The following is a 25,617-nucleotide window of genomic DNA, read 5'->3' as shown; positions in this document are numbered from 1 at the left end:
TCTTTGAAGTAAGGTACAGCTCAAGGCGGTAGCCAAAAATATCTGGGGAGAGTGAATGAGAAAGGGGGGGATATACTTGTGTCAAGGGCTGTTCAAGACAGAGTTTTCTAACAGCTACACAGCCTCATTGCTGCAAAGCTCTTAGCTCAAAAACTGCCGATGCACTGATGGCCTGCATTGCTGTCTGAAAACTGAACAAATACTTAGATTAGGGGCGGATTTGGTGTAGGGGGGCTTTCGTCGTAGCACTCTTCACAGCTGTGTGCTCGGCGCAGTGAGGCGACGCTCATGATTTGGCAGACTGTTGTACCAAATCGTTTGGGTGAACCGAATGCGGACTGCTGGGGTTGTTTGGCATCATCCATATGCAAACTTAAACGATGAGTGAAAAAAATGTGCATACGGAGTCAAGCACTCCGGTCTGTGATGTGTGAATACGTTTTACGCTATTCTACACTAGAAAAACAGCACATCTACAAGCCTCATTTAAACATGGGGCCTATGCATTTCGCCCCATGAATGCACATGATCTCAAATAAATAATATGAAAATAAATACACACATAAATATTCATACTATATCATTTTTAATTCAAATAACGCCAACTGCACTTGATGAATGATCTTCTTTACAAGTTCTGTGAGATTCACCCAGGTCTAAATAATCACATTCACCTTTTGTCAACCAAAAGCGAGTCAACATCCCCAATGGCTCACCAGTACACTTAAACATTTTATGTTCAAAATTTCTCAAATTAGAAACTGCAAGATAAATAGTTTGCTTCTGTGGAAGGCAAAAACAGGCAGTATAATGTCTAAATTTCAGAATCAGCAGTGACAGCGGTAGAAAGATTCGGTATTATGGCTCTTAGTTTTGGGCATTTAAAAATAAACTTCTCTAAGATAATTGGGCATGAGAAAGGAAAGAGAAAATGATCCTCATGAATTCACCTGTCCTTTGACAGTCTATCAGGCAAGCACAAACCCTCACTAATGATGTCTTGCCAACCATGATAGCTCTTGTTAGATGCGGAGAAACATCACACGCTAGACCTTTTCTGCTGTAATAGATGTTCTATCCAAAGAACGGTGACTATTTCACAGTCTCTGGGATGTAAACGTCCATCCCTGGAAACCTGAACCCACTTCTGATGTTTCTTGTTGAGATATCCCTGTTCCCTCACAAGAACAAAGAACATGTAACAAACCCAATATTAGTGGACAGTGTTTGAGGAAGCAGACTGCAACAGCAGCAGCATTTTGTTCCACGTATGAAATCTCTATGATACGGGTAAACATGTTGTCATCGTCTTTTATCTTCTTCTGCTACAACACCCGGCCCCCCCACAACAGACCTATCCATCAAATCAAAGGCAAGAAAAAGCCTTCATTCAGTGACTGTTGTCACATAGCAACGAGACAGCCTTTGAGTGTTCTCAGACGCAATTACTGAGGCGGTCGTACCACAATTTGTGGACACCCACATACACAATTTTAGTGCGAGTTTATATTTTATGTATGCATATGTATTGATTTCTCTAACAAACCAGCCAATAATAAGCCACATCATCCAGTACAATACACACAAATGCAGTTTTCTCAATAGTAAAAGTCAGAAGTCAGGAAGTTTTATCTAAAAAAGTAGACAGCAAGTTTATGCTGACTTCAAAAATACCTCATCGTGGCTAAATTTGATAAAAGTGTTTGCTGAATGACTAAATGTAAATTCAAAGGTATCTTTGTGGAGATGACTGTCCCAGAATGCACCAGTTCAGTTAAAAAAAAAAGATTGACAGAATTACAAATGATTCGAAATGTTACCAATGTTACATTGGACGTTTTTTGTATTTTTTCTTACTATGTTTGTGTGGTATTTTATTGTTTAAAAGAATTGCACATTTTTAATTTACCAACGATAACGTTGAGTATCGGCGAGTTGAGCATGTTGCTACCCTATATTAATCACTTCAATGAAGGTTAGGATTGCACTATAGAAGGGACCTTTCCATTTAGACAGCAGATAGCGAGGTTTAAGAGCTTATGTGGTATGTGTACATATGGATGAATGCGTGCCCCAATCAGATGAGATATTCCATAAACGAGTCATTTTATTTCAAAGCCTCAGCCAAGCTCTGCTATCAAACACACAGAAGCACTTTTGACCTGTTGTGTTTATCAAGGCTGAAATGCACTCAAGGTTACAGACTCAAAACACCTCAATTACAGCGGACCCTCTCTGGCCACATATGTGAGGTTCTGTGAATGCTCTTGGCATGAATATGTATGGAAGAGGTCAATTTAAATCTGTGTGTTTATGTGCACTCAGCATCTATGAGCGCAGACCATGAAAAGGTCATTTCACGTTCATTTCTTTGAAGTCAGGAGCTGTTTGTGTCTGTTTAAATGTGGCTCAAAATACAATCTATTCAAGGGGCAGAGGAGAACATTTTTCAGTCTAATGCAAGGGGTTTGGACCATTTACATGACAGAGGTTGTCCTCTGCGTAAAGGTGGTAATTGTGTCCTGGGGGTAGAAGGGCACAGGGAGGGCTGATCATTATGGGTACAAAAACCTGTCCGAAAAAAAGAAAACATGCATTGGTGTTTGATAGATGGTCTCCACAGAGATAAGCCTCCACTTCATTTCTGCCTGGTAAAGGTTGACTACCTCATTTTTAAATATCATACACGATAATTCCCTGAAAATTACACCAATACCGACTGAAAAATGAATCACCAAACATTTAGAAAACTCATCTCTTCGAGTGTTTGAGAATTAAACAAATGGAAGATATAATGTAATATTTAATTTGTCATTACTGACAATCACAAAGCAAACTTAAAATATTTTGAGCCACAAAAGCTTTTTTGTCTAAATAAATGAGTCAAAATCTTTAAGACTCAACGTGATGATCTTATAAAGGCTATTATTTATGCTTCTGGGAGCATTTAAGACTCGACTGTCAGGCCTGCTCAAGAGAACATTGGTACTGGAGTTAATCCAAGCTTCCAGTGGCTTGCAGACCCGAGAGACAAAGTGCCAAAGTTAACTTATTAAAGTTAGCCCAGGTCAAATCCCCCTCCATCTATTCCACTTAAAGATACTAATCTCTACACCTCGGCACTGATTAACGGTTGCCATCGCGCAGTTTGCATTACAATCTAATGAGAGAAGTGCGTATGCATCAGCATGCAAAAGTGGAAGGAAATCCATTCATTCTGGTCTCCAACAAATCCCTGCCACATTCATTACTACCTCTTCAGATGGGACTTCATTAAAATACTGCTTATCCACATCCAGATGGATTGATGCATGTGTAGGGCGTTGAAGGGGAGAAAACATATCTGTGATTATTATTTTATCGATGAGTGTTATTAATGTTAGGCGTATTACCTCTTCCTGCTCTCTCAATTCTGAAAGCTGTATTGACAGAGGATGTCATCAGCAAAAAACTCAAATGAATTTACATTCATGATAAAAAATAATGGCCTGTAGGGACCAACAGAACTGTGAGGGATTAAAACGGGAAATAGGGACAGAATAATAATTGATTCTGGAGGAAGTATCAAACAAAATGTGGAGGTAAAAATGAAAAACGTACTTCTGCATAAATATTTGACATGTTAAAGACCCCCTGTGGTGAATCTAGTTTTTAATGTTGTTTACAGTATATGTCTGTGTGGTGTTTTTAATATGCTTCAAGACAAATGGTGCAAATTCATTAGTCAACACCACTGAGTATTTTCTCCCGTCTCAAAAAACCCTGTCTCCCACCATTACAAACTTGTAACCAATCAACGTGCAGGGGCAGGGCTTTTCTCCACTGTTTTCTTAGCTGTTTCATAACGTAGTCAAGCAAAAGGCTAACCGTATCAATTACCGTTATGTGTCCGACGTTGTAGAGACCAATATATAAAACGCATTGCTATTCTGATACATCGACTTGTAGACGATCCTGTTTAATTCGCTCTTCATCTTCAATAGCGCCATCGAGCGGTAAATTATCCCCAGATAACAACCGCTCAAAACAGATAACGCAGGCTCATCCGGGTCTCGCTCTCGCTCTCTCGTTTCATACAAACACAGTTTCTGCCATTTTGTGACTATTGTTTTGCACACAGTTGGATTATGAGATACAAACAGGTATGATTTTAAAACAGTTTAATCTGAAATCAATATATCTTATCCCCATAATTATTTATGTGGCGAAATGCTGTTTAATAAGTGATATGAATAACCGTATCTCTTAAATGTCTGTTTAGTTTGGACTTGCCGCGCTGCAACTGCTCTCTCCTTGGAAGCTTTGCGTTTAAAGACCTAATAAAAATATTTCAACTCAGATCAATATTTCGTGTCTAATTATTTACTTATGTTGCAAGTAGCCGTGTAATAAACTAATATACATGCAGCCAGTGGTTCTCTCAAAATAACCCCCTTCAGACGGATCAAGATCCTCCTGTCGAAGGTTATTTTGAGAGAACCACCGGCTGGATGTACATTATCCCTTACATATCCACCTGCCATTACGTAGCATTTACTACAGTTGACAGAGTGGATCAGGTAGTCCGAGCTGGTGTGATTGAGTGGATATTCGCATTTGCATATTCATCGAATTAATGATTATATTCATTTTAAATGGGCAAAAAATTATGCTAAACCACTTAATAATAAGACTTTCTATAAAATAATTCAAAATGTAAAATTTTTAGAAGGATGTATTTCTTCATTATGATATCAGGACAGTTAAATTGACGATTTTATTTTATACCCTGAAAAATATATCAAGATGCCTTAAAGCAGAAAAAATTATAATAATAATTGTCACAGAAGAGGCATATTCTAGTCATTTTATGTACGAATTGAACTTTTAGTGCATTTTTTAATAAATGAATGGATCTGGAACAAATAAACAACAACATCATGTCTTTGAACCACACGGCAAACATAAAAATATAAAATAAAATAAAAACATGAAACCATTGATGTTTCAAACAAGGGCGAATTGTGATGAGACAGATAAGCACTTTATCTCTCACTTGAGGAATCACAATTTCCAGGATTGGATTTTGACTGCTGGCTGAAGAGGATGGCAAAGACAAAAAGGGATGTGACAACTTGAGCTTCCAATGTGATGGCACCCTATCACTCAACAGGATAAACATACTGCCATGTTAACATGCTGCTCTGATAGGTGACTGCGTGACAAAGAAACAAGCAGGTTTTCTCTCTGGAGAAGCAAGTTCTGAATGCCAATGAACTGGCAGTGCACAATCGGAGAGGCTGACTTATTGGATGGACCACAATAAACCTCATTTGATGTCTTTATCTGTCCTTCTATTGGGTCTTTTCAAAGGGGTTAGTGTTTAATGCTTGATGTTACAAAGATCTGAGCTTGAGGTTGATCTGTGGACACCCCTGCGCCATCTGCCTCTCTGCTTGTCTCCTGCCAGTGGATTTAAAGTGGAATCTGTGTCTTTATGAGTCCTTTAGTCAGCATAATTCTCAACGACCCCTGAATTATGTGCAATTATTACAACTATTGCAATTAGCCCACACCACACTTTATCCCCCCGTGTTCCCTGCGTCAGATAATTATCCTTCCATGTCGAAATCCTCCGAACCTGACCTCCGAGTATCTCAGCACCCTCCAACCCCTCCATCCAACCACAGGATGTTTAACTGTACACGGAGAGCTCATTGTCTTTGGCTTGTAGCAGAAAAACAACATTGTAAAAAAAAAAAAAAAAAAACCTGATAAGTACTCCCTGCAGGAAAAGGGTTCGCTTCAAATTGTACCTAGAGTAAATGGCTTTGATGAATAGGGGTCATTGTGTTACAGCTGCTCGTGCTAATTACTCGATTTTCTGAGTTATTACTCGCAGATTTCTCTCTGTGAGCTTCACTAATGCAGCTCCGCGCAACCTCTTAAGAAAGAAGAAGCCATGCTTCGCTTTATCCGCTTCCACGGGTTTCACTTTGGTGGAAAGCAAGACTATAGATCTGATCTCTTCTAAGGCTTCTTTGTGCATCGGCCGCTTTATCAATCAGCTGAACAGTGAGGTCAATACTTGAATTTGTTAAGTGTGCACGCACTTTGAGTGCTGTTTATAGATGTAGACATGCTCGGCCTAATGTAAATGGCAGGCATTTCCACACAGCTGCATTGGCAAAATATGAATCTGGTCATAAAATTGGGTGAGAGAACAATAATTTATATCGTAAGGCACAGACGGCTGCAGTTAAGCCGGCGAAACGAGTCTTCCCTGACGAAGATAATAGTATCACTGCATTATTGTCAAAAGTCACTCAGATATAAAAAGAAAGAGTCAAATTATTCACTGCCATGAATTTAAGGAAAATACTAATCTCACAGCTCCCGACGCCGCTGAACACGACCGTGCGGCGCAATGGCTGAATAATAAGATCCGACTGCATGCGCAAACACGCATTTTCACATGCAGATCCGCAAATTACACGCTCCCCGTATTATTCATGACACCGTGCAAGAGGAGAAAGATATTGAGTTATCCTCTTATAAAAGCTTAGATGAAGTAATCAGACCCCGTCTGTCCTTATCGCTCTGCTACGGTCTGCACGCCACTGAATTCTGCTATTTTGTCTTTTTATTATCCCACACTCTGAATTTTCCCTTTCCATCTTATTTCCTGAGGTGGATTCACTGATCCACAGCTGTACTGAAGGTTATTTGAGTTTGCCTGTCGCCTAGGGATATCCAATATTCACATTTCTGTTCCCCGCTGCTCCTGTTGACTCTCTCTCGTGGGAAGTGAGAATGTGATTTCTGCCTCGTGGCCTGCCGCCGGGCATCAGATTTGACTCAGAGCACTGGAGATTTCTGCTCTGTCTGCGGCCCATCACCTCTGCCCCCGGGTGTGTGGAACCGCTATTTGTTTTCACGTCGAGGGGTTTTCCAGTCCGAGGGAGCTGGCGAGGCTCCGGGGACGGAGACTTCTCTGAAGTCAAAATACAGAGACAGAGTTTAATACAAAGGTGTTACTAAAGGACTAAAGATTGGGCTCACATACTGCTTTGGCACTTTGTGCATTCAGAATGTGCGCTACATGCGACCTTTTCACCCTCGACAGCACAGCAAGTTGTGCTTATAAAACGTATCATCCGGGGGTCGATAAATAGCACGTGGGAAGGATATGAGACCTCACATGTGACATTCACAGGGAGTGCTGCGATCACCGGTGCATTTTAGCACTATAATAGAGCGGGTAATGTCCTTCAGGTGCTGACTTCTCATTTTTTTCTACACGTTAATGTCATCCTCTGAGTTGTTGTAAAACTGTCTTGGAGTGGAGCAGTTAGAACAGGCTGTTCAGAGACAGGTGTTCTCTCGAGCCTCTGGGTAATATTCCCTCCAAATGCATTTAGCAGTGGGCTCCAGATGGAATCCCGCTTAAAGAGGAAGCAATACGACCACCAACCTGCTTCTCGTGCAAAAAGAAAGGAGAATCTTAATGAAAAGCACCTCAAGAAATGTAGACAAAGCACTGCATTGGTGAAACACTTCTCTCCAGCCCTACAATTTCTAGCATTCCGTAGTAGAGGGATTTTTCTTCAACTTTTTATGCAAAGGATATGAAGAAGGAGCCACCCTTCTAATATATAAAAGCAGCTTTATATTTTCGTGTATGAAAACCCATTCATACTGTGAGAAAACTAATTCTGAAATTATAAACGCAACACATTCCAAATGAGCATTTCACCAAAGCCAAATCTAATTATTAAAATCTAGAAAATACACAAATCTTTTTTCAGTCAACTGCAGTACAGTTAAACCTGAAGAGAAAATGCATGAATTCTTAGTTTATATCTCAAACACTGACAGTGTGAATGTAGCCATATATATTGTTGTACATATATATAAAAACAAATTGTAATTTGAATGAATGATTTAATAACTCACTCATAAAAGTGTCTCATTTGTGTTTTTAATGAATTAGTTGAATGACTGATTCGTTGATTATGCCTACTGGCGAAACTATGTAATCTGCAGAAAAAGAATTCTTCACATAGACAATGTCTGTGATTAGAATAAAATACTTTTGATTAATCTCATGTCTTTAAAAAGGTAGAAATATTCATTAAAAAATATATTTAAAATGTATTTGACTGAAATGTAAACTTTTAAACCCCTAAAAAAAATTTTTTTTCCCTTTCAAATTTTCACAGAACCTCCTGACTCCTTCTGGGGTCCCAGACCCAAGTTTGAAAACCCCTGCTTCAGTCACTCCACGCAGCTGTTCTGATGGACAGCACGCGGTCTGGCATATAAAAACCAGTGAGCTTCAGTAGCAGACCACCGGCCGCTTTCAAGCCCCCCATCCCCGCCCTCGCCAGCCATGGCACGCCACCTGTTTTACGTAGTCTTTTATGGACTATCAGAGGTGGACGGCACTCCGGGGTGATATCAGATCACTATGGTGTAAGCTTGTCCGATCAAACACTGTGTTCAAACATGAAGAGCCGAAGAGAGATTTATCTACTGAAGAAAGTGTCTTTATTACCACCTCTGATGGAAATCACACTTCCAGGCTGTGCTGGTACGGACAGAAACACCATCGCATGTACTTATGACTTATGAGCTGACTTTGTGACTGGGAATTGACATTAACATCCATCCTTGAGCTTCTCTATTTAATGTATGTGATGCATACGGGGGAAAATAGCCGAGCTGGTGCCATCTGCTCCCCTAATGAACGATGATGACGATGATCTCTGGCAGCTGATGGTCTGAACACCGCCCTGACCGCCAATAAGAACACCACACACACACACTCACCTATAGCTGTAGGCGTGAAAAGTTTTGATGACTTTAAGCACAAAGGACTCTGCTGCCCATTAAATCATATGATTGAAGCACTCACCACCAGGCTAACTTTCTTAATGTGCCTTAATTAGCTAGATTACTTGCCGTGAAAACACAGCACTGAAGGGAGCTAAGCACTCCGCATTGTTGCTGGATAAATTAACCACTGATAAACACTCTAGGCGCCTGTTTACATGGGTGAAGCTCCAACTTCCTTTTTATGAATCATAATATCGGTATTTCTCCATTGAAATTCCAGGTGCTGCTTTGGTGTCCTGTGCCGGACGGCTTTGATCAGCATATCAGAGCCGGGTTTGGCTTTCATCTGTGGATGAGCACTTTGGCCAAGGGGGAAATTTGGATTGAGGTTCATCCGGAGCCTGGCTACATCCTGCCTTTGCCTCCCTCCTGTCAACTCTGCATTAATTCCCCCTTGCGCTAATCCTTTGTGTGAGACCTCAGCAAAGAAGTGTTGAAGCCACTAGATTGCGCATTATAGGGCAGTGCACGCCTTGTAAAGACGAGGAACAAAGAATAAAAAAAAACAGTGCCACCATTCAGTAAAGACACAAACTGAAGAACGACAGAGCAAGGGTACTCTATTCTCGAAAAGCAGAGATTAGCATTGCAAAGCTCTCTACTTTGTTTGTTTGATACCTGCTGATAGAGTGATTACGTATTTATCTCGGCACAAGCCTCCACTTTATTCTGTTTTCACTGCACATCAGGCGCCGGGGTGAGGAATTCTCGTTCTGCTCAAAAGCCTCAAGGACTAATTAGCAATTATTACTTGGCATTCGCAAAACACATGAAAAATTTCTCAAAGTAGAAAGAAAGGGATAATTAAAAAATAAAGGACGATAAATTATACATACACTGATGTGTTAAAAAGAGGCCCGCCGGTGATGTATTTTCAAGTTGTGCCCTTATGAAAAACTAGAGTTTATTCTAGTAAATGAGAGCGATATTTTTTTGGACACTGCCACAAGTTAAATGTCTATTGGCATGGTTATGGCCACAGGCAGCCCTCGAGCCGCATGAGACCCCGGCCACTATGGATTAAAAATAAACGTGCAAGAAAACACACAGACAAGTCCTCTCTCGTAGCCCTTCGCTGTAATTAGGCAGGGAATTCTGCTTCCTCATTGGCAGCTTGTAGAGCAGATATTGATCAACTGTGGCCACAAACCAAACAGAGAGACGGGAAGGGAAAAGTGCTGTGGGCTGCTCTTTAAAATAATAATAATTATAAATAAAAAGGGGAAAGTTTTTATTGTTGGAGCAAAAAAGCTGAATAATTCAGGGCTGGAGACTGGTGTAAGTGGAAGGCGGCGTGTGATTAGGACCTTTGGATCTAAGCCCTGGAGTTTGTCTGAGCGTGAAAGGAAGATGCAGACCATAAATTTCTTGAAGGCCTAGACATCTCCAACATAACAGCTGTGGAGGGCTTGTGGGTAATGTTTGAAAGTTCGCCATGTTGTTCGGCATGCACTCAAAGCAATGGAACGTATGAGAGTGGCTGGTACATTTGCCAGGTTTGTCGGGGATTACTTGAAAATAGCAAACCTTCAAATCGAGAGTTCGGGGGTTGTTCTCTGCTTTACTCTGCACAAAGCATTTATATTCCTCCCTGTCCATGAGCATACAAATAGCCACTTTGTCACACCTAACGTGATTACCAGGATTTGTGGGTGTACAATGATGAATGCAAGCAAACACAGACACACAAACATGTGGATTAATGCTCGATCGGCCTACCTCTCTCAGATTTCAACGTGTGGTCTTGCCTTTGTTCTAAACCAACACTCATCAATGAGCAAAGGGGATCTTACAAGACAAGGAGAGTTGAAGAAGATTTACAATTTAACCAATTCTACTACAATGGCATGACACATTTGAAACTGGACTGCAAAGATTAACGTCTTGAAACTAAAGTCTCAAAACAGAACAGAAATAGAATCAAATGAGTTAAGTGAACATAACAGAGCACAGAAGTAATTGTCAACTTTGAGGAATATCGCAGTTATTTTCTCAAAAAAAGAACAAAAAAGAAAAGAAGAAACCTCAGTAAAGACTACATTAACCAAACTAACCAGCCCAGAAATTAATCATGACCTTACATACATTGCAAATTGCATTGCAAATGACATAATTGATTAAAACAAATAAAACTACCAATCGATAGACACTTATATATTACAAAGTTTAAAATGCAAATATATTTGATGTTTATTGCAGATTAGTCAAATAAATACAATTATAAAAGTTGTTTGAGATGGATGTAGACAGAAAGACTAATTCAATTATGCCATTTGCAATGCTTCATGGGACTGGAAACTAAAACATTTGCATTCACACTGACTTGTGGCTTCTACAGAAGCACATATCATCAATTAAAAAATCTATTTCTCTATAGAGAACACAAGCAGGACATTTACTTCCAGAACCCGACTTTGAGAAGAAAAAAACGACTTTCTGTGCAATTTGAGACAGAGTTTGTTGTTTTGCTGTGTCCTAACTTCATGCCTGGCAGCAAGAGTTGATGGGAAGGAACCCTGACAGCCTCATGTAAAGCAGCCTTCACTCTTTCTTCAGTTATTCCTTCCTCTTCATATCTCTACTGAAATGCCAAAGTGCCACGACTACACCCTTACATGTATAATGAGCAAAAAGCAGAGACCTCTCTCACCAAAGAGACGAGTTGCAGCGATGAATTACACACAGCACCCGCTTGATAAGTCAAGTCAATCTGTGGTAATTAACAGTGGAGGGCACGGCAGGTGCTCCTTCTGAAGGGAAATATCATTTCTTCCTCCTGCCCTACGCCCCGCTTCAACACAGCAGTGAGCGAACACAAGCTGAGAGAGGGCTATATATCTCAGGTGACCTCGGGGATGGGGGGGGATTTGTTCACCACCTACAGCATAACAGATTAAGGGATGTGCCATTTCCCCAGATCAACTTAATAGATTTACCTTCCCTACTAATTACTACCAACTGACATTGGCTCTGACATACACGCAAAGACAAACACACCTCTGCTCCCTTTTGATCCTCGACTCGTTGAAATCACATAATGTTTAGTATCATGAATCAATGGTTTCCCAGATGTCACACAGAGCAAACAGAGGTATTACAGGTGAAAAGGTCATTTGAGTACTACTAGACCTAGACAATACTGCAGTGGGGGAAATAAAGTCTTTAAAAGAAGCAGTGAGCTCCTCTTTTCTAATGGCGGTGGCCATCTCTACACCAAACAAACTAACCTTTTCATTGTTCGAAATCGCTGAGGCACCCGAAACACACACTAATTATGTAAACATGACTTTGAGAAATGCAGAGCGGTGGAGAAGCCACAGTAGCTATGAATTTCCACTTAAATGTATACGTAACAAAGGGCAATTGTGTGCATGGGCGTGTGCGGTGTAGAGATTGAAAGAGTGTGTTGCACATTGGGGGGTATTCAGCAGAATTTTAATGAAGCCTCAAGGTTCTGCTAAAGGACAGCAGGAAGGGAAGATAGAGAGAGGAGGCATTACAGCACAGAACAAGCAGAATGTATATAATAATTCACTCTTAAAACTCAGTCTGGGGTTACCAGGCACTGCAGTCAGGGGCTGTGTGTTCAAATTTGCCAACATACACATTTGCATGTGCTACAGTTGTATAAAAATGTCTCAGCATGATTGTGCATTGCTGTGAGTGACATCTTGCTTCCAATACATAATGCCCCCAACCCCACCCCACGCCCCTTTTTAAATCTAACAACAATTGTTTAATCAAATTAATATTACATTAAAAACATAAGATTCTGCACTTATTCTAAGATAATCTATCAGACATTGGATTGCTGCAAATATATTACTAAATAATAAAACATTTTGAAACCCATATTCATTTATCACTGGACATGTTAAATAAATAAATTAGAAGCATTTTCAGTAGTGGTCTCAGACTTTTGGACCCCGTTGTATTTGGCTGTGGCTCACGCTAGGGGCAAAAGATTATCTCATTGAATCACTCATTTAAAAGTATTTGATTAGGGGTCAAAGGTTCTGGTTTAAGTCTTTCATTCTAGTCTACCATAATCCTATCTAATAAGCCCCTTTAATGCAGCATAATTACATTATGCTTATACAGAGGAGAATTTATGGAAGTAGAAGAAGTGTAATTTCCCCTGGCGTGGACAACCAATAGTCGATGGCTGGTCAGTTGCAGTAATAAAGAAAATATTCTAAAGCAAAACTCTTACTCCTTCTTTATTATGTTTACACATTTTAGAATAATAGCAAAGTAAAAAAAACTATGAAATAATTATTCACTGACCAAAAATGTTATAGATCATTTACATTGAATTCCATAATTCAATATCTATATAAATAAATAAATAAATAAAAAGACATGATGAAGACAAAATGAAAACGTTTAAGATCGTGAGACATACATTCAGTCACTTGTGTGCAAATATTTTACCGGTACCTTTCAACAGCAAGAAAAGTAAGCCAGGGTTGAGTCACTATCTGCGTTAACTCTGAGCCAGCACTGCATTCAGAGAGTGTGTTAGGAAATTCGATAAACAGCTCTGTGAGACAGCTTAGGGATATGACTGCCATTTTCAACACTCTGCAAAAACACACCCAGTCATCTTTCAGGTGACATCTGGTGTCATGGAAAAGTGCTTTCCCGTATCAATGCACACACAGGTTGCCGCATGGTTGTGGTTGTAAAAGCACAGATTCTAAACGCCCAGAAATCCACACAAAATGCCTCTGGCCTCCAATTTACAAGTTTCTTTATGCTCGTTGCATTAGTCATTTACTGGCAAGCATCCGTGACAAAGGCGGTTGTTTATTTCACTCCTTTGTATCTTTTTTGCATGTTTACTTACACTTTATTCCTAAGAACCCACCAATGCACAGCAGTCAAACTTTAAATGTTTAAAAATGTGTTGGTTTACACTTCCAAAACTCATAATGGCTGCAAATATGACCTCTGCAATCTCACCTTCCTCAGCTTCACATGGGAAGTCTCCGCCTCCCTTGAATCTAGCAAAAATAGAGTCTCAGTCACCATCCATCCGTGTCCTTCAGGGTGGATATCTCACTCAAGACGAGAAAATAAAAAATAAAGAAATTCTCAAGTTAGTTGAGTGTCTCGTTAACTGCGAGCAGCAGACCTCACCTTCCCTGACAAGCCTTTGTTGGGCCGAACCAGCGCCGAGTGACAGGCCCGTTAGCCTCCAGTCTGGAGAATCTTGTCAAGCTGCCAAAGGCTGAGCTGCTACATGATTTGCAGAACTCATAAATGCTAAGCAGGGATAAGGCTGTTGCCACTGTTGAGACTGGACAGGGTACCTGCTCTTTGCTAAAAGAGATCTCTTTATGGAGAGCCAACCCGGGCCTGTCAACTCAACACATTCTCAAAGGCAGGGAAAAATGATGACTTTTATAAAAGTCATAAAACTGAGGAACCGGCACAGTGAATACAGTATAAATTGAACCTTGCAAGAGACTTAGCAGAGGACATTATGAGGCACCATTTTTTTATTTCCCAACAAGCAAGACCTTTCTGTTTTTCCACAGTCTTTCTGACTACGCAGGATTTGCAAATGTGAAGATAACTTAAAGCTAAAAAAAAACACGAATTTGTCATTTATATGCTACTTTCATCTAAAGTTATTTAAAGTACAGTTACTATATGACAAGTACAGCCTAACTAAAGCAACCGTTTTAGGTTTTTGGGGTTTTTTTTGGCCATCACCTGTGGAAGGATATAAACTTTCAAAGTGACAAACCTTTAACAAAAAAATTATAATAATTAATATATATATATATATATTTTATTTATTTTTCGTTTTTTTCTTCTTCTTTTTTCTAACAGTTATACAATTATATAAAACTACAATAAAATAAGTTATAAAAATACTGAATTAATAATTAATTATATTAATGTGGGAAATGTGAATTTAAGCAACAGTCCTTCCTTCAACCACAATGCTCATCCCGCTCTTGACATTTGCTCAAGGACATTCAGAGAGCCTTTTAGTCCTAAATCCCAAGACGAGTCACTCACTGACAATTAAATGTGGTGTTATCAGATTGAATGGCTGTATGGCCAGCAGTATCTGACCAACCCAGTGTTCACCTGTCCATCACAGGGCGGAAGATGAGTCCCAACACAGAATCCCAGAAAATTCCCCATTTACAATTTCTCTCACATGCAAAAATTACGATCATTATCTATAATGTGCTTAAAGGACATCAGAGGAAAAGCAGGTAAGAGCTCTGCAAGAAAAGAAGCAATGCATCATTCAAAGGGAATGTGCTCACCATCACCCTCAATCCCTTATTCCTCATAAACTCTCCATTGTGGTTTACAGGAACCCCAGTAAATGACCCCACTCTCCTTCTCATGCACTCAAAGCATTAAGTCCGTTTCCTCGCCGGCGATGAACTGCGATCCATCAAGACGGCGTGTCAGGAGGCTTGCGGATAGTAAAGTCTTCATTGGTGAAGATGGGAGCTGCTTGTTGACTGGCAGTATTCAGCATAATGAGATTTGACAGCTTCCCCCCCAGCAGCTGTAGTGTATCACAGCATATGACTGAATGGATGCTCTCGTTCAATCTACTGGAGTCACGGAGGTAGTCGAGTGTGAATGGATCATATGTTAAATGTTGGGGCCGCAGCCGGCGTAACGGCATTACCTGAGCCTTCCGCTTACATAACGCTTAAATCCATTCCGGCGTTCGAGCCGTCTTCGTAAACATCCATGAGGAGTGGTGAGCAGGCCAACGCAATCAAGGGTGGAAAATTGAGAAGTATGAAAAACCATTAACTTCTCTGACTCCACACCACCGTACATTTTAACAACTTGACACCACGCCAGTCTATAGCCATTTGTCAACAACCGGAGGGGGCAAGGCCTCTTTCAAGAGAACAGCAGTCACAAGAGTTGCTGTTAAATCCCTCCAAAGGGCAGCAGAATGTTTGTGCTCCATCCAAGAGGCCACTGGGAAGACTGACAGGGGAATAATTAGTTGGATCCGGCAAGTGCCAATCATGGAATGTGTGAAAAGGAAACACGCCCTTTTTCCCGTACATTTGTGAGTGGCTTCGGAAAAAAAGGAATGGATTTCATGTAATTAAATAACATGAAGTCTGTCCTGCAAGCTTTAAGAACAAGCCATGCGGGCAATTTTCATGATTGCACAAGCTGCCAGTGTGGTGTGTGGATCAAAGAGAGAGAGAACAGTCACATGTATGGAAAAATAAAATGAACAGGGAAGCAAGCAGTACTCCAGAATCTCTCTCACACACACACACTCACCCTGTAAATAAAGCGGCAGTCAATTACAATGGCCTGGCACAAAAGCCTTACCCAGTGGTTCAATTCAACAGGGAGAAATCTATCCCTCTATCCCTGAATAATTTTACACCTCAGTGCATACGAGACACGAAAAAAGGGAGGGGTTGTGGAGCGAATGAGGGTAACATGGGATTGGAGACAGGAGGAGCAAAGGGGAATGGAGGGGAAGCATACAGCGCTGGTTGCTTCAGAAGCATGTGAAATTACACAGGAGCTCAGATTATATAGATGGTTAGGCCACAACAGATTATCTGACCTCATAGTAAGTGACAAGTTCATAAGAAAAAAGCTAGAAAAATAGCATGAAAACACTCTCAAAAAATATTTTACTTACATAATGTCATGTAATTCTTTCTTTGAGAAGACTTGATTTTATCCACTGGGAAATGATTAGACTATAAAAGTGTATATCAGGGGGTTTCAGTCTTTTTTTAACCTTACAAATATTAAAGTTAATGTATAAAGAAAGACCTACAAAAATTTGTTAAAAGAAAAAAAATGATTTACATAAAATATATAATTTATATAAAAAATAACGTGAGGCATATGAAGGACTATGACATGTGAAGGCCTATATATAAAATATGTAAACAAAAAAATTATATAAACTTGATTAAAACACATGATTCCTGACAGTAATATCAATTTTATACATTTGTTTAAAAAATATATAATATTTAAAAATGTTTAAATGTTAAAAATGATATTAACTTTGACAATCCAAAACAAAAACAATATAGCAATTTATTACAATTATTTAAAAAATGATATAATATTAAATATTTCACAAATATATTTTAACCCCTTTTCCTGCCCCCAATTTGGAAACATTTGCAACAAGTTGCAAACTAGTTCTTTTGAATGAAATGCACCAGTAAATCCTTCACAATAAGACCAGGAAAGTGTATAAGGAAAGTAAATGGGGTCAATTTTGACTCCAAACATCCCTTCAGGTGTCACGGTTAGTCTACGAAGGATGGAGAAAATGAAGATAAAGTTCAAATAAAGAGGTTAACTTTAATAAAACTAAACCAAAGCGGCATTCCGATAGGCAGGTACAACATAACTGTGTGTCCATTACACCAACAACACCAGATAATGAGGAACTGAAACGGAGGGCTTATATGCACATAGGATGATGAACTAAATGCAAACAGGTCGTATATAATTAATGAGAAACCAATGAGACACACTAGTGGTGGGAAACTAAGAATAAAGGAAAACTTAACTAGATAAAGGCAGACACAATCGGAACTGAAAACAATGAAAATGAAAATTAAACTAAGCATAACTGTGACATCAGGTTTCACTCAAAAAGCAAAAGCATTCTGCTGTCTATTTTGCTGTTTTGCCAAATACTGTACAAGCACAACAGACACACACACACACACAAAAATAAAATAAAATTGAGAGCTGCCTGAAGCGTTTTGCAATTCACTGCATCGGTCAGCGCAAGCTCGCTAGCATCTTTCTGCATTCCTTCATGGACCTACAGATACACCTTTACCACAGACTGACAGCAGCCTCTCTTCGAATTACTATTCCGATCATGATCCAGGCACCTTCACAAATCAGCTCCTTACAGCCCAAAGCCTCCCCGTTTGCAAAAACAAAGCAGCGTGACCTTTCCTTTTTCCCCTCATCGCCTCCTCAGCGGCTCAGTCTCCATTTCCTCAAACATTTGCCTGCACGGAGTCATCTTTAATTACCACGACAGGGGGCGACGCGTTCCCCGTACCAGATGCAAAGAGGAAATAAATGTTGTTGTTTTTTGCCTCTTCATTTCTACTAATCAGGGAGCTTTGCTCTTCAACTCGGCTGGGGGAAAAAACTCTCGAAACAGAACGAAGAGCAAGCAAGAAGGAGAGCGAGAGAACGCAAGCTTCTGCCTATATTGACAGTTCCACAAAAAAAAAAAAGAAAAAAAAAAAAGTCTGCATAATTTGTTTCCACAAGAGGAAATGTATTAAAATAAATCTCATAAACATCAAGAGGACTGGCTTTTTTCTGGCTTGAAGAATGAAATCAAACTAATCAGCATTGTGCTAATCCTTTCAAGGAAGCTGTAATCCCCGGGATAGCGGCACATGGCTAAACCCACTCCGGAGGGGATCCGGTGGATTCTTTTTAACAAGCCTGATTACGCCAACAGAGCATCCACATGTCAGAGTAACACTTGGACCAGGAGAGAAATAATGGCAAAGTCTGTTTGTGCAGATGTGTCATAATCATTCAGACTTACTCGCAGTCTAAACAAAAACACAGGGCACTCAAACTGATGACTATTTGCAATGACAACAGAGCCATTTTAATGAGTGTTTGTGGATAGATAGATAGATAGATAGATAGATAGATAGATAGATAGATAGATAGATAGATAGATAGATAGATAGATAGATAGATAGATAGATAGATAGATAGATAGATAGATAGATAGATAGATAGATAGATAGATAGATAGATAGATAGATAGATAGATAGATAGATAGATGTGAACGTAGATGTGCGTATGTGAACATACTGAGTGTGAATGCCTCTTGAGACTCTGAAAAACAATCATGAAGCAGAAAATCCAAGATGTAGATCCTAAGTTAGTCCTTTCCCTGTCTGAACAAGTACAAAAAGGTCAAAAATACAACAGATGTGGTGCTGGCTAAAACTACATTATTTGCTGTAATGGAAAGTGAAGCGGTAAACCTAGCTTGTTTGTGCGACAAGAGACCCTTCCGCTCCACAGAAGCCAAAGTTGTGCTTATACAAACACAAACTAAATTTCCCAGAATTCCCTGTAGGGTAAAGGTTGACTAGTAGCATCTGTTTCCTTTGATTATGTGAGGAGAAACTTAGACAGTCCGGAAAAGAAGAGGGTCTCAGAGGAGAGGGGTAGTGCCAGCTAAGATTAAGGCAGGGGAACCACTTTTCTGGCACTTATCACAGAGGTAAAGCTGGATCCGTGATGCCAATATCTAGATCAAGAGGACACACAGACACAAAAAAAATAAAATGGAGAGATTTAAAATAAAACAATCGTGCCAGGGGAACTCGACAGGACAAGGACTCGAAAGCAGCAGCACTTTCTGTGACGCTTAAAACTTTTAGATGCACAGTTTGTCATCTGGAGCAGATTACGGTGGAATGCCACAGACACAGCATCTCTCTGTAAGTGCGTAAAGGGGCATTCGCTATAGCCAACGGCCAGGGCTACTCAAGATGTTTAAGCGTTCAAAAAAAGAGAGTATTGTTCACCTTGACAGGCTGTGCATCCCTGCTGCTAGGGAGCGACTTATGAATCTTTTGGCGATATCAAAGCCATTCCTCTGGCTCAAAAAGGGATCCCAGCGATCTACATTATAGAGCAAACCCACGGGCTTCAGCATTTGCAAAGTCTACAAAACATGGGGATTTTGTCATTGAGTCAAGGTAATACAATTCAATCTTCAGCTTACCAGATCAGCATGTAAGCTCCGTACCCATCCTCGGTGTTTACCCCTAAGATTCGGTACACACGCATTGTGATTTTCCACGCCCTCCTTTATCCTGGGGAATTGTTTCCCTGAAGGTGGAAGAAGGTCTAACAAAGAGCTTAGATTGGTCAAACAATGACAAAACCCAATGCACATCTCTCATTCTCTGTCTTTTCTTTTTGGAGCGATTGCGATATGCTTGACAAGGGGTGGGAGGGGGGGACGCCCAGGCTGAAGGACACTTTGTCAATAAGTAATACCCACGCTGTATTAGCTGCATATTTAGCCATGAGAATTCATATAAATTGCTTTCAGACAAAGTTATTTAGCAAAGCGTGCTTCAGAATGCAACGGCGAGTCTTCTTGTGACATTCAACTGGTAATGTGAACTTTGGGTTTGTTCAGATCAAGGACAGTCTGCTTTGGAGTCCTGTGCAACGTTGTGGAGGCGTTCGTCTGTCTATTAAGTGTTTCCATCGCCAATTCCTGACCAAATCGACGAGGAACTGCAAAAATTAAATAGTCTTGAGACCTGTTCTGACTTCACTATGCACCATGATTATTTCAAAATTTTCTGCAGATGGTTTTTAGGCACAATATTCTCTTGTTACAAAGGTTTTCTAGATACACTCCAGGACTCCCAGCTGAGTGCGGTAAAGTATAGGAGAGCTATCAAACACACACACGTACACATTTTTTCTAGGTATTTAAAATTAACAGCAGGGGGTGTAAAGCAACTGACGGTGAGAGACAGAGCACGAGAAAAAGAGATAAAGACAGAAATTGACTTTTTGCCGTCCCCCAGCGTTCACCCTCTTCTCCTGTTCATTACAACACCATTACGTTTTGATGTTTTCCCCTCCTTTCCAACATACTGTGGGTTTCGTTCTTTAATGTGGTCATTCTGCTACGTACAAGAATTTTTCAACTGAACAGACGTCCGTGTCATTACCTTCAATAAGGGTCATTTCCCATGAGGAAAAGGGAGAGGTGGGAATGTTATATGGAGTGACTGACAACACTATAAATTTAGACCCTCTTCCCAGCTCCCAATCTGAGAAATCATGACATATATACGTGATATATCCAACGCATGCAGAAAAACACAGGCTCGGACATGAGGTGTGCTTGTTTGTATGACCTGATGTCTCATTCGGCCCTGCTAGAGGCCTCATTATACCTCAGCGCTGGTCGTTGGGAACATGGCATTCAGTCTGAGACTGGAGCTGAAGGAGGAAGAAGCCGGTGCTGTTTAGGAACTCGTTCTCATTAAGAGCAGTGTGTGTCACTAGGGAGACTTTCTGCTCCTAACAGCCTCCAAAAGTAGCTCCGCTTCAGCAACGGCCACACAATGTCTCCATCTGCAGGGAGAGCTACACCTCCACCTTCCATCTTTCTTTGCCTGTCCACATTGTCTGTCCTTCACTATTTTTTCTAATCTCCAATCTGTGCTTTATCTGGTCCGTGTTTGTTTAAACAGTCAGATATGTTTAGCTTGGACGACGACAGGAACAGTGAAAGCAATAGCGCTACTGACAGTAACAAGTTCCTCATCCTGTGAGGATGCAAAATTGGGAGCGGGTTGCTACCGTAACGAATATGACAGATTTGGCTAATGCTCCTGGAGCCAATATTTCCTGAGAGCGTGTTCACCACAAACGGCGGCTCTTGAGGGACAGGTAATCATGGAGGATAGACCCGAGCATCGTTGCTATTTTCCATCCCCTAACAAATAATGAGGGGTCAAAGTGAACATGAAATAACATTCGTAACCTATGTTATGTCAGTAATGTGGTGCATTTCGGAGAAAGAAAGCAGAAAATGTTAGTTTATCTATCAGGAATTGATTGGATCGTAAAAAGTGGTTTTGATATTCCAATTAAAACATTTTTAAACTGTTCAGTTAACACTTCAAAATAAAGATCAATACTTAAGTTAATGCCATGTCTAACATGAAATAAAAATAACCTTTCATAGCATTTATTAATAAAATAGTGTTGCATAAAATAAATTTTTAACGTTGTATAAATTAACAATGAATAAAAGTATTTTGTAAAAATAGCTTTAGCTAGATCAATAAATAAATAAAAACTAAAACCAATTCAAATAAAGTTGAATTAAAATAAAATATAAATATTAGATGAAAAACCTAACATTAAAAACTTAATTTAGTAATACTGCATTGGCAACTGACCAAAATAAAATGAGTTGAAGTACAAATTTAGTTTCACTAAAACTGAAATAAAAATAAAGCTAAAAAGAAATGTAAAGAACTAATAATGATAATAATAATAACTTACTGTAAAGTGTTACCACCGTTCTTAATAAAAGAAGGAATTGTATTAAGAATAGGGTCAATTTTTAAATTGTAAGCAATTTTGAGAACAGCAATTTTGCTCGCAGTTCGGCTCTTTCTCTATTGGACAGTGACTGTTCCTGTCTCTTCTCGCCATCACTTCCTTTCCTTTCTACTTTCTACTCAAAAAGTGACAAAAGGCCACAAATACATCACACAAAAAAATGAATGTGTAATAGTTTCTTTGATGTGAAACAAATACCCATCACTGAGGTTCTCGTAGTGAACCGCTCATGACTTTTCTTTGAGGCTGGTTAGTTTGCATCAGCATGGGGTCAGATTATCTTCCTCTACAATGGCACAATTCTAAAAAAAGAACTATAAAAGAGGAGCTGAGGAGGGTGAAACAAACAGTTAAAGCAGTTGGGAAACTTTATAGCCTAACTCTTTGCAAGTTGAGAGAAAGGGAGTGCGGAGGCTTTGACAGAAAGCACAGAGGGACAGCCACACTGCTGGCTTCCCAACACGAAGGGCGCACAAATGAAACGGAGAGAGAGAAGCATCAACCTCTCTGCACCATCATTTCTTCAACTACAACACAGTCAAGCACGGAACAAAGGAAATACACCTGCATTCCCCAGATCAAACTGCACTTTCAACTATTATCGTAAATAAACGTATATGTGCAAGACATCAGCGGTTTCCTCTTTCATAAGTTATAGCAGTTTTGAAATGGAAATGAATCTAAAATATTTTGAAAGGTCATGGCATGCATCATCTCAAGTCATCTACAGCAGCGTGTGTCATCTCCATCATGCTAAAGAGTTTAAGGCAGGGCTAGAAAAGTTTGTTTGACTTTTGTAATCCTCAGACAACCTGCTGAAAAAAAGCTTAAGTGTGAGTTCACGGTTTAGCCTGCTTCAAATCCTTATGGGCAAAAAAAGATTAACAATGTTATATCAACCTGTGGTAGCAAGACGGTTAAGAAAAAAAATGAAAAAAACTTGTCAGCTATTCCTTTAACAAGAATTTTAGACCATTATACATCTTGTAATGGTATTCCATTAGATATTCAGAACAGCTCAATACAAATCTCATCTCTCTAAATTTGGCAGAGCCCACAGTAAATCAGGTAGCAACTTTCAATATGTCAACTTACCCACTTGAGACCAGATCTCCAATTTAAAAAAAAATGAAAACCGATCTGGTGCATGTTCAAGTGGTGTTATACTTTGGCAGAGAGCGAGACGGTAGGAGGTTGTGTCAGACTTTAGGTGTGCTGTGGAATCGGTCCAAACAGGCCTACCTAATCTCTGCTGAGTGTGTTTGTTTGTCTCTGAATGTCAGAACGCCTTCGGGCCAGGAAGACAAAGTTCAAAGCAATGCAGATACACTTTAGTCCAACTGTTAGACTAAACTGACACAGATTTACAGAGGAAATCAAAACATTTTAATGTGGCAGTCAGCAAAAATGCACATTTTGTGGGAAAATATCTTTTTATATCTTGGTGGAATACTAATATTCAATTGGCAAAATCTCTGCAAAAAACAATTATATTATATGAGAATTTATCAGATTATATTTATCATATATAATAAAATATAATTTTTATTTATTTATTTATTTCATAAATCAATACTATTGGTCACCGTTTACGTCTGTCTGTGGGTTTTGCAGATATTTCACCAATAAAAAGCATTAAAAAGAGCTTGTGACTAAACCTCCTAACACATTGGATCTAATGTTTTATCTATTTGAGGAGCAGAGAAGAGTAACATTTGATACTGTCTTGGCCTCTGCATAGCACTTCGTTATTAATAACATGGGATTTTGGCCAAAGGACAGAAAAAACTGAGCGCCCACATAGCAACAGTAAACTTTATAACCTGTAAGTTGATGAAAACATAATATGATGCACTTCATAATATGAAGCACATACTGTATGTCAAAAATTCTTTAATATTCACTGCTTAAAAAATCAAGTAACTCCATTTGATCTTGATTCTGGTCAAATTTTAATAATATAATGACACATGTAAGTGTCTGACCACATATAAATCCACAATATTGACAATGTGGTGGTGAAAAATGCAGTGGTTTTTTTTTCTTTTCTTTTTTTTTCTTAAAAGTAGCTTTTTTGGAGACAAGGTTTCCGTCCGACAGCAACGATATAATATAATATAATATAATATAATATAATATAATATAATATAATATAATATAATATAATATAATATAATATAATATAATATAATAAAAACTGCAATGTTGACGAACTTCTGTTTAGCTGAGTCGTCAAATCTAAAAACTCAACTCCTAATTGGTTCTCTGCTTAAATGCAATTACAAATGAAAGTCAAAATAATAACCAACAATATATTCTGCATAAAATAAGCATCCATTAAAAACACATTATAACATTTGGACAAACAAAACGGCAAACTCCTGTGAAGCAAAAAGCATCAAAACTACTGATGGAAGCTTTTTACCTCGTTGGTGTTCCAGCGATGTCTCTCCTTGGGCAGGGAGGAGCATTTGGGAAGGCATTCCAGAAGCTTCTTGGGCAGGTAGATTTTCAAATGTCCATGTTCATCTGTGAACAACACAAAAAGATTACTTAATATGGAGTGCGGGCAGGATTATTAAAACAAAGCTGTGCTGCTCTCCAGGGTCTAAAACACTGGGAGCTGTTCTTTTTTACACAAAGATCCAATCATCTCTTTGTAAATTACTGAGTTGTTTGAATACAATGTCACTATTGCTCAAGGGACTCCTTTGAGGAAACTTCCATGCCCAGGTGTTACATTTCGCAAATAGCTGTGACAACCTTTTTAGAAATATAAAACTATAAAACAGGCACGGGACCTCAAAGGGGGAGCACTCAGAAAGCAATGAAGAAAAAAAAAAACTTAAGATGTTACTGTGAAATGAAAGGGAACATATTTGGAGCACAAGGCATGCAAAAGGCTTTCATCCAGAAATGTCGTGATTTTGTTTTCATTTTTTTTTTTTTTTTAAATGCTCTCTCTCTCTCTCTGTCTGTCTATCTCTCTCTCCCTTATCATGCCAGAGTGCCTGCTCAAATACATAACAACCAAATTGGGCAACAGAGCAAAAGCATTTTCAAGGTTATTGATAACCGTTTGCATCAAGGGCTCAGGCTTCTTAAGGAACTCAATGTTTAGCCCTGTGGGAGAAGGTAGTTCCATATTGCGTGCTGAGCCTGCTTATGAATATAAAAAAAGTGAGAGAGACTGAAAGAAAAGGAGAATGAGAGACTGACTGAGGTTTGTGGAGTGTGTCCTCAGTAAAAGACGAGAGAGAAGTGAAAGACGCTGCAGATCTGAGTGAGATGAAGCCCGTGTGTCCATAGAGACACTGCTTAGCAACCACTCCCACTCCGGCATTAAGGACAAACAGATAGCCAGAGGGAAAGAGACACACGAAGAGGGTTCGATCACTCCCCTGTTCATAGTCTTACACCAGAACCAATGCACATTGGTTTTGCTTTACCTGTGCTGTGCATGAACTCAGACCTGCATAGATCATTTAATTCCCTGTAGAAGTGTTTTCACCACAAACTATATGCAAGTATGGTTATAGCTAGTGTTAATTTCATTCACGAAATCTATGAAGAAAAATGTTCGTTGA

The 25,617-nt window shown here is 39.5% G+C and overlaps 1 protein-coding gene across 8 annotated transcripts in view; it reads right to left on the bottom strand.

The window, feature by feature from the left end:
- Positions 1-25,617, bottom strand: part of camta1b (calmodulin binding transcription activator 1b) — a 278,270-nt gene that overhangs the window by 235,720 nt on the left and 16,933 nt on the right. For all 8 annotated transcript variants that reach the window (XM_084395724.1, XM_084395726.1, XM_084395730.1 and 5 more), the window contains one exon: positions 24,456-24,559. In XM_084395724.1, coding sequence (XP_084251850.1) covers positions 24,456-24,559 — 104 coding nt within the window. The remainder of the gene's footprint in view (positions 1-24,455; positions 24,560-25,617) is intronic.

Source organism: Rutilus rutilus (assembly GCF_951802725.1).
Source record: "Rutilus rutilus genome assembly, chromosome: 22".
Taxonomy (NCBI): Eukaryota; Metazoa; Chordata; class Actinopteri; order Cypriniformes; family Leuciscidae; genus Rutilus; species Rutilus rutilus.
Note: the sequence above shows the minus strand (reverse complement) of the source record. Positions and strands in the feature narration are given on the sequence as shown.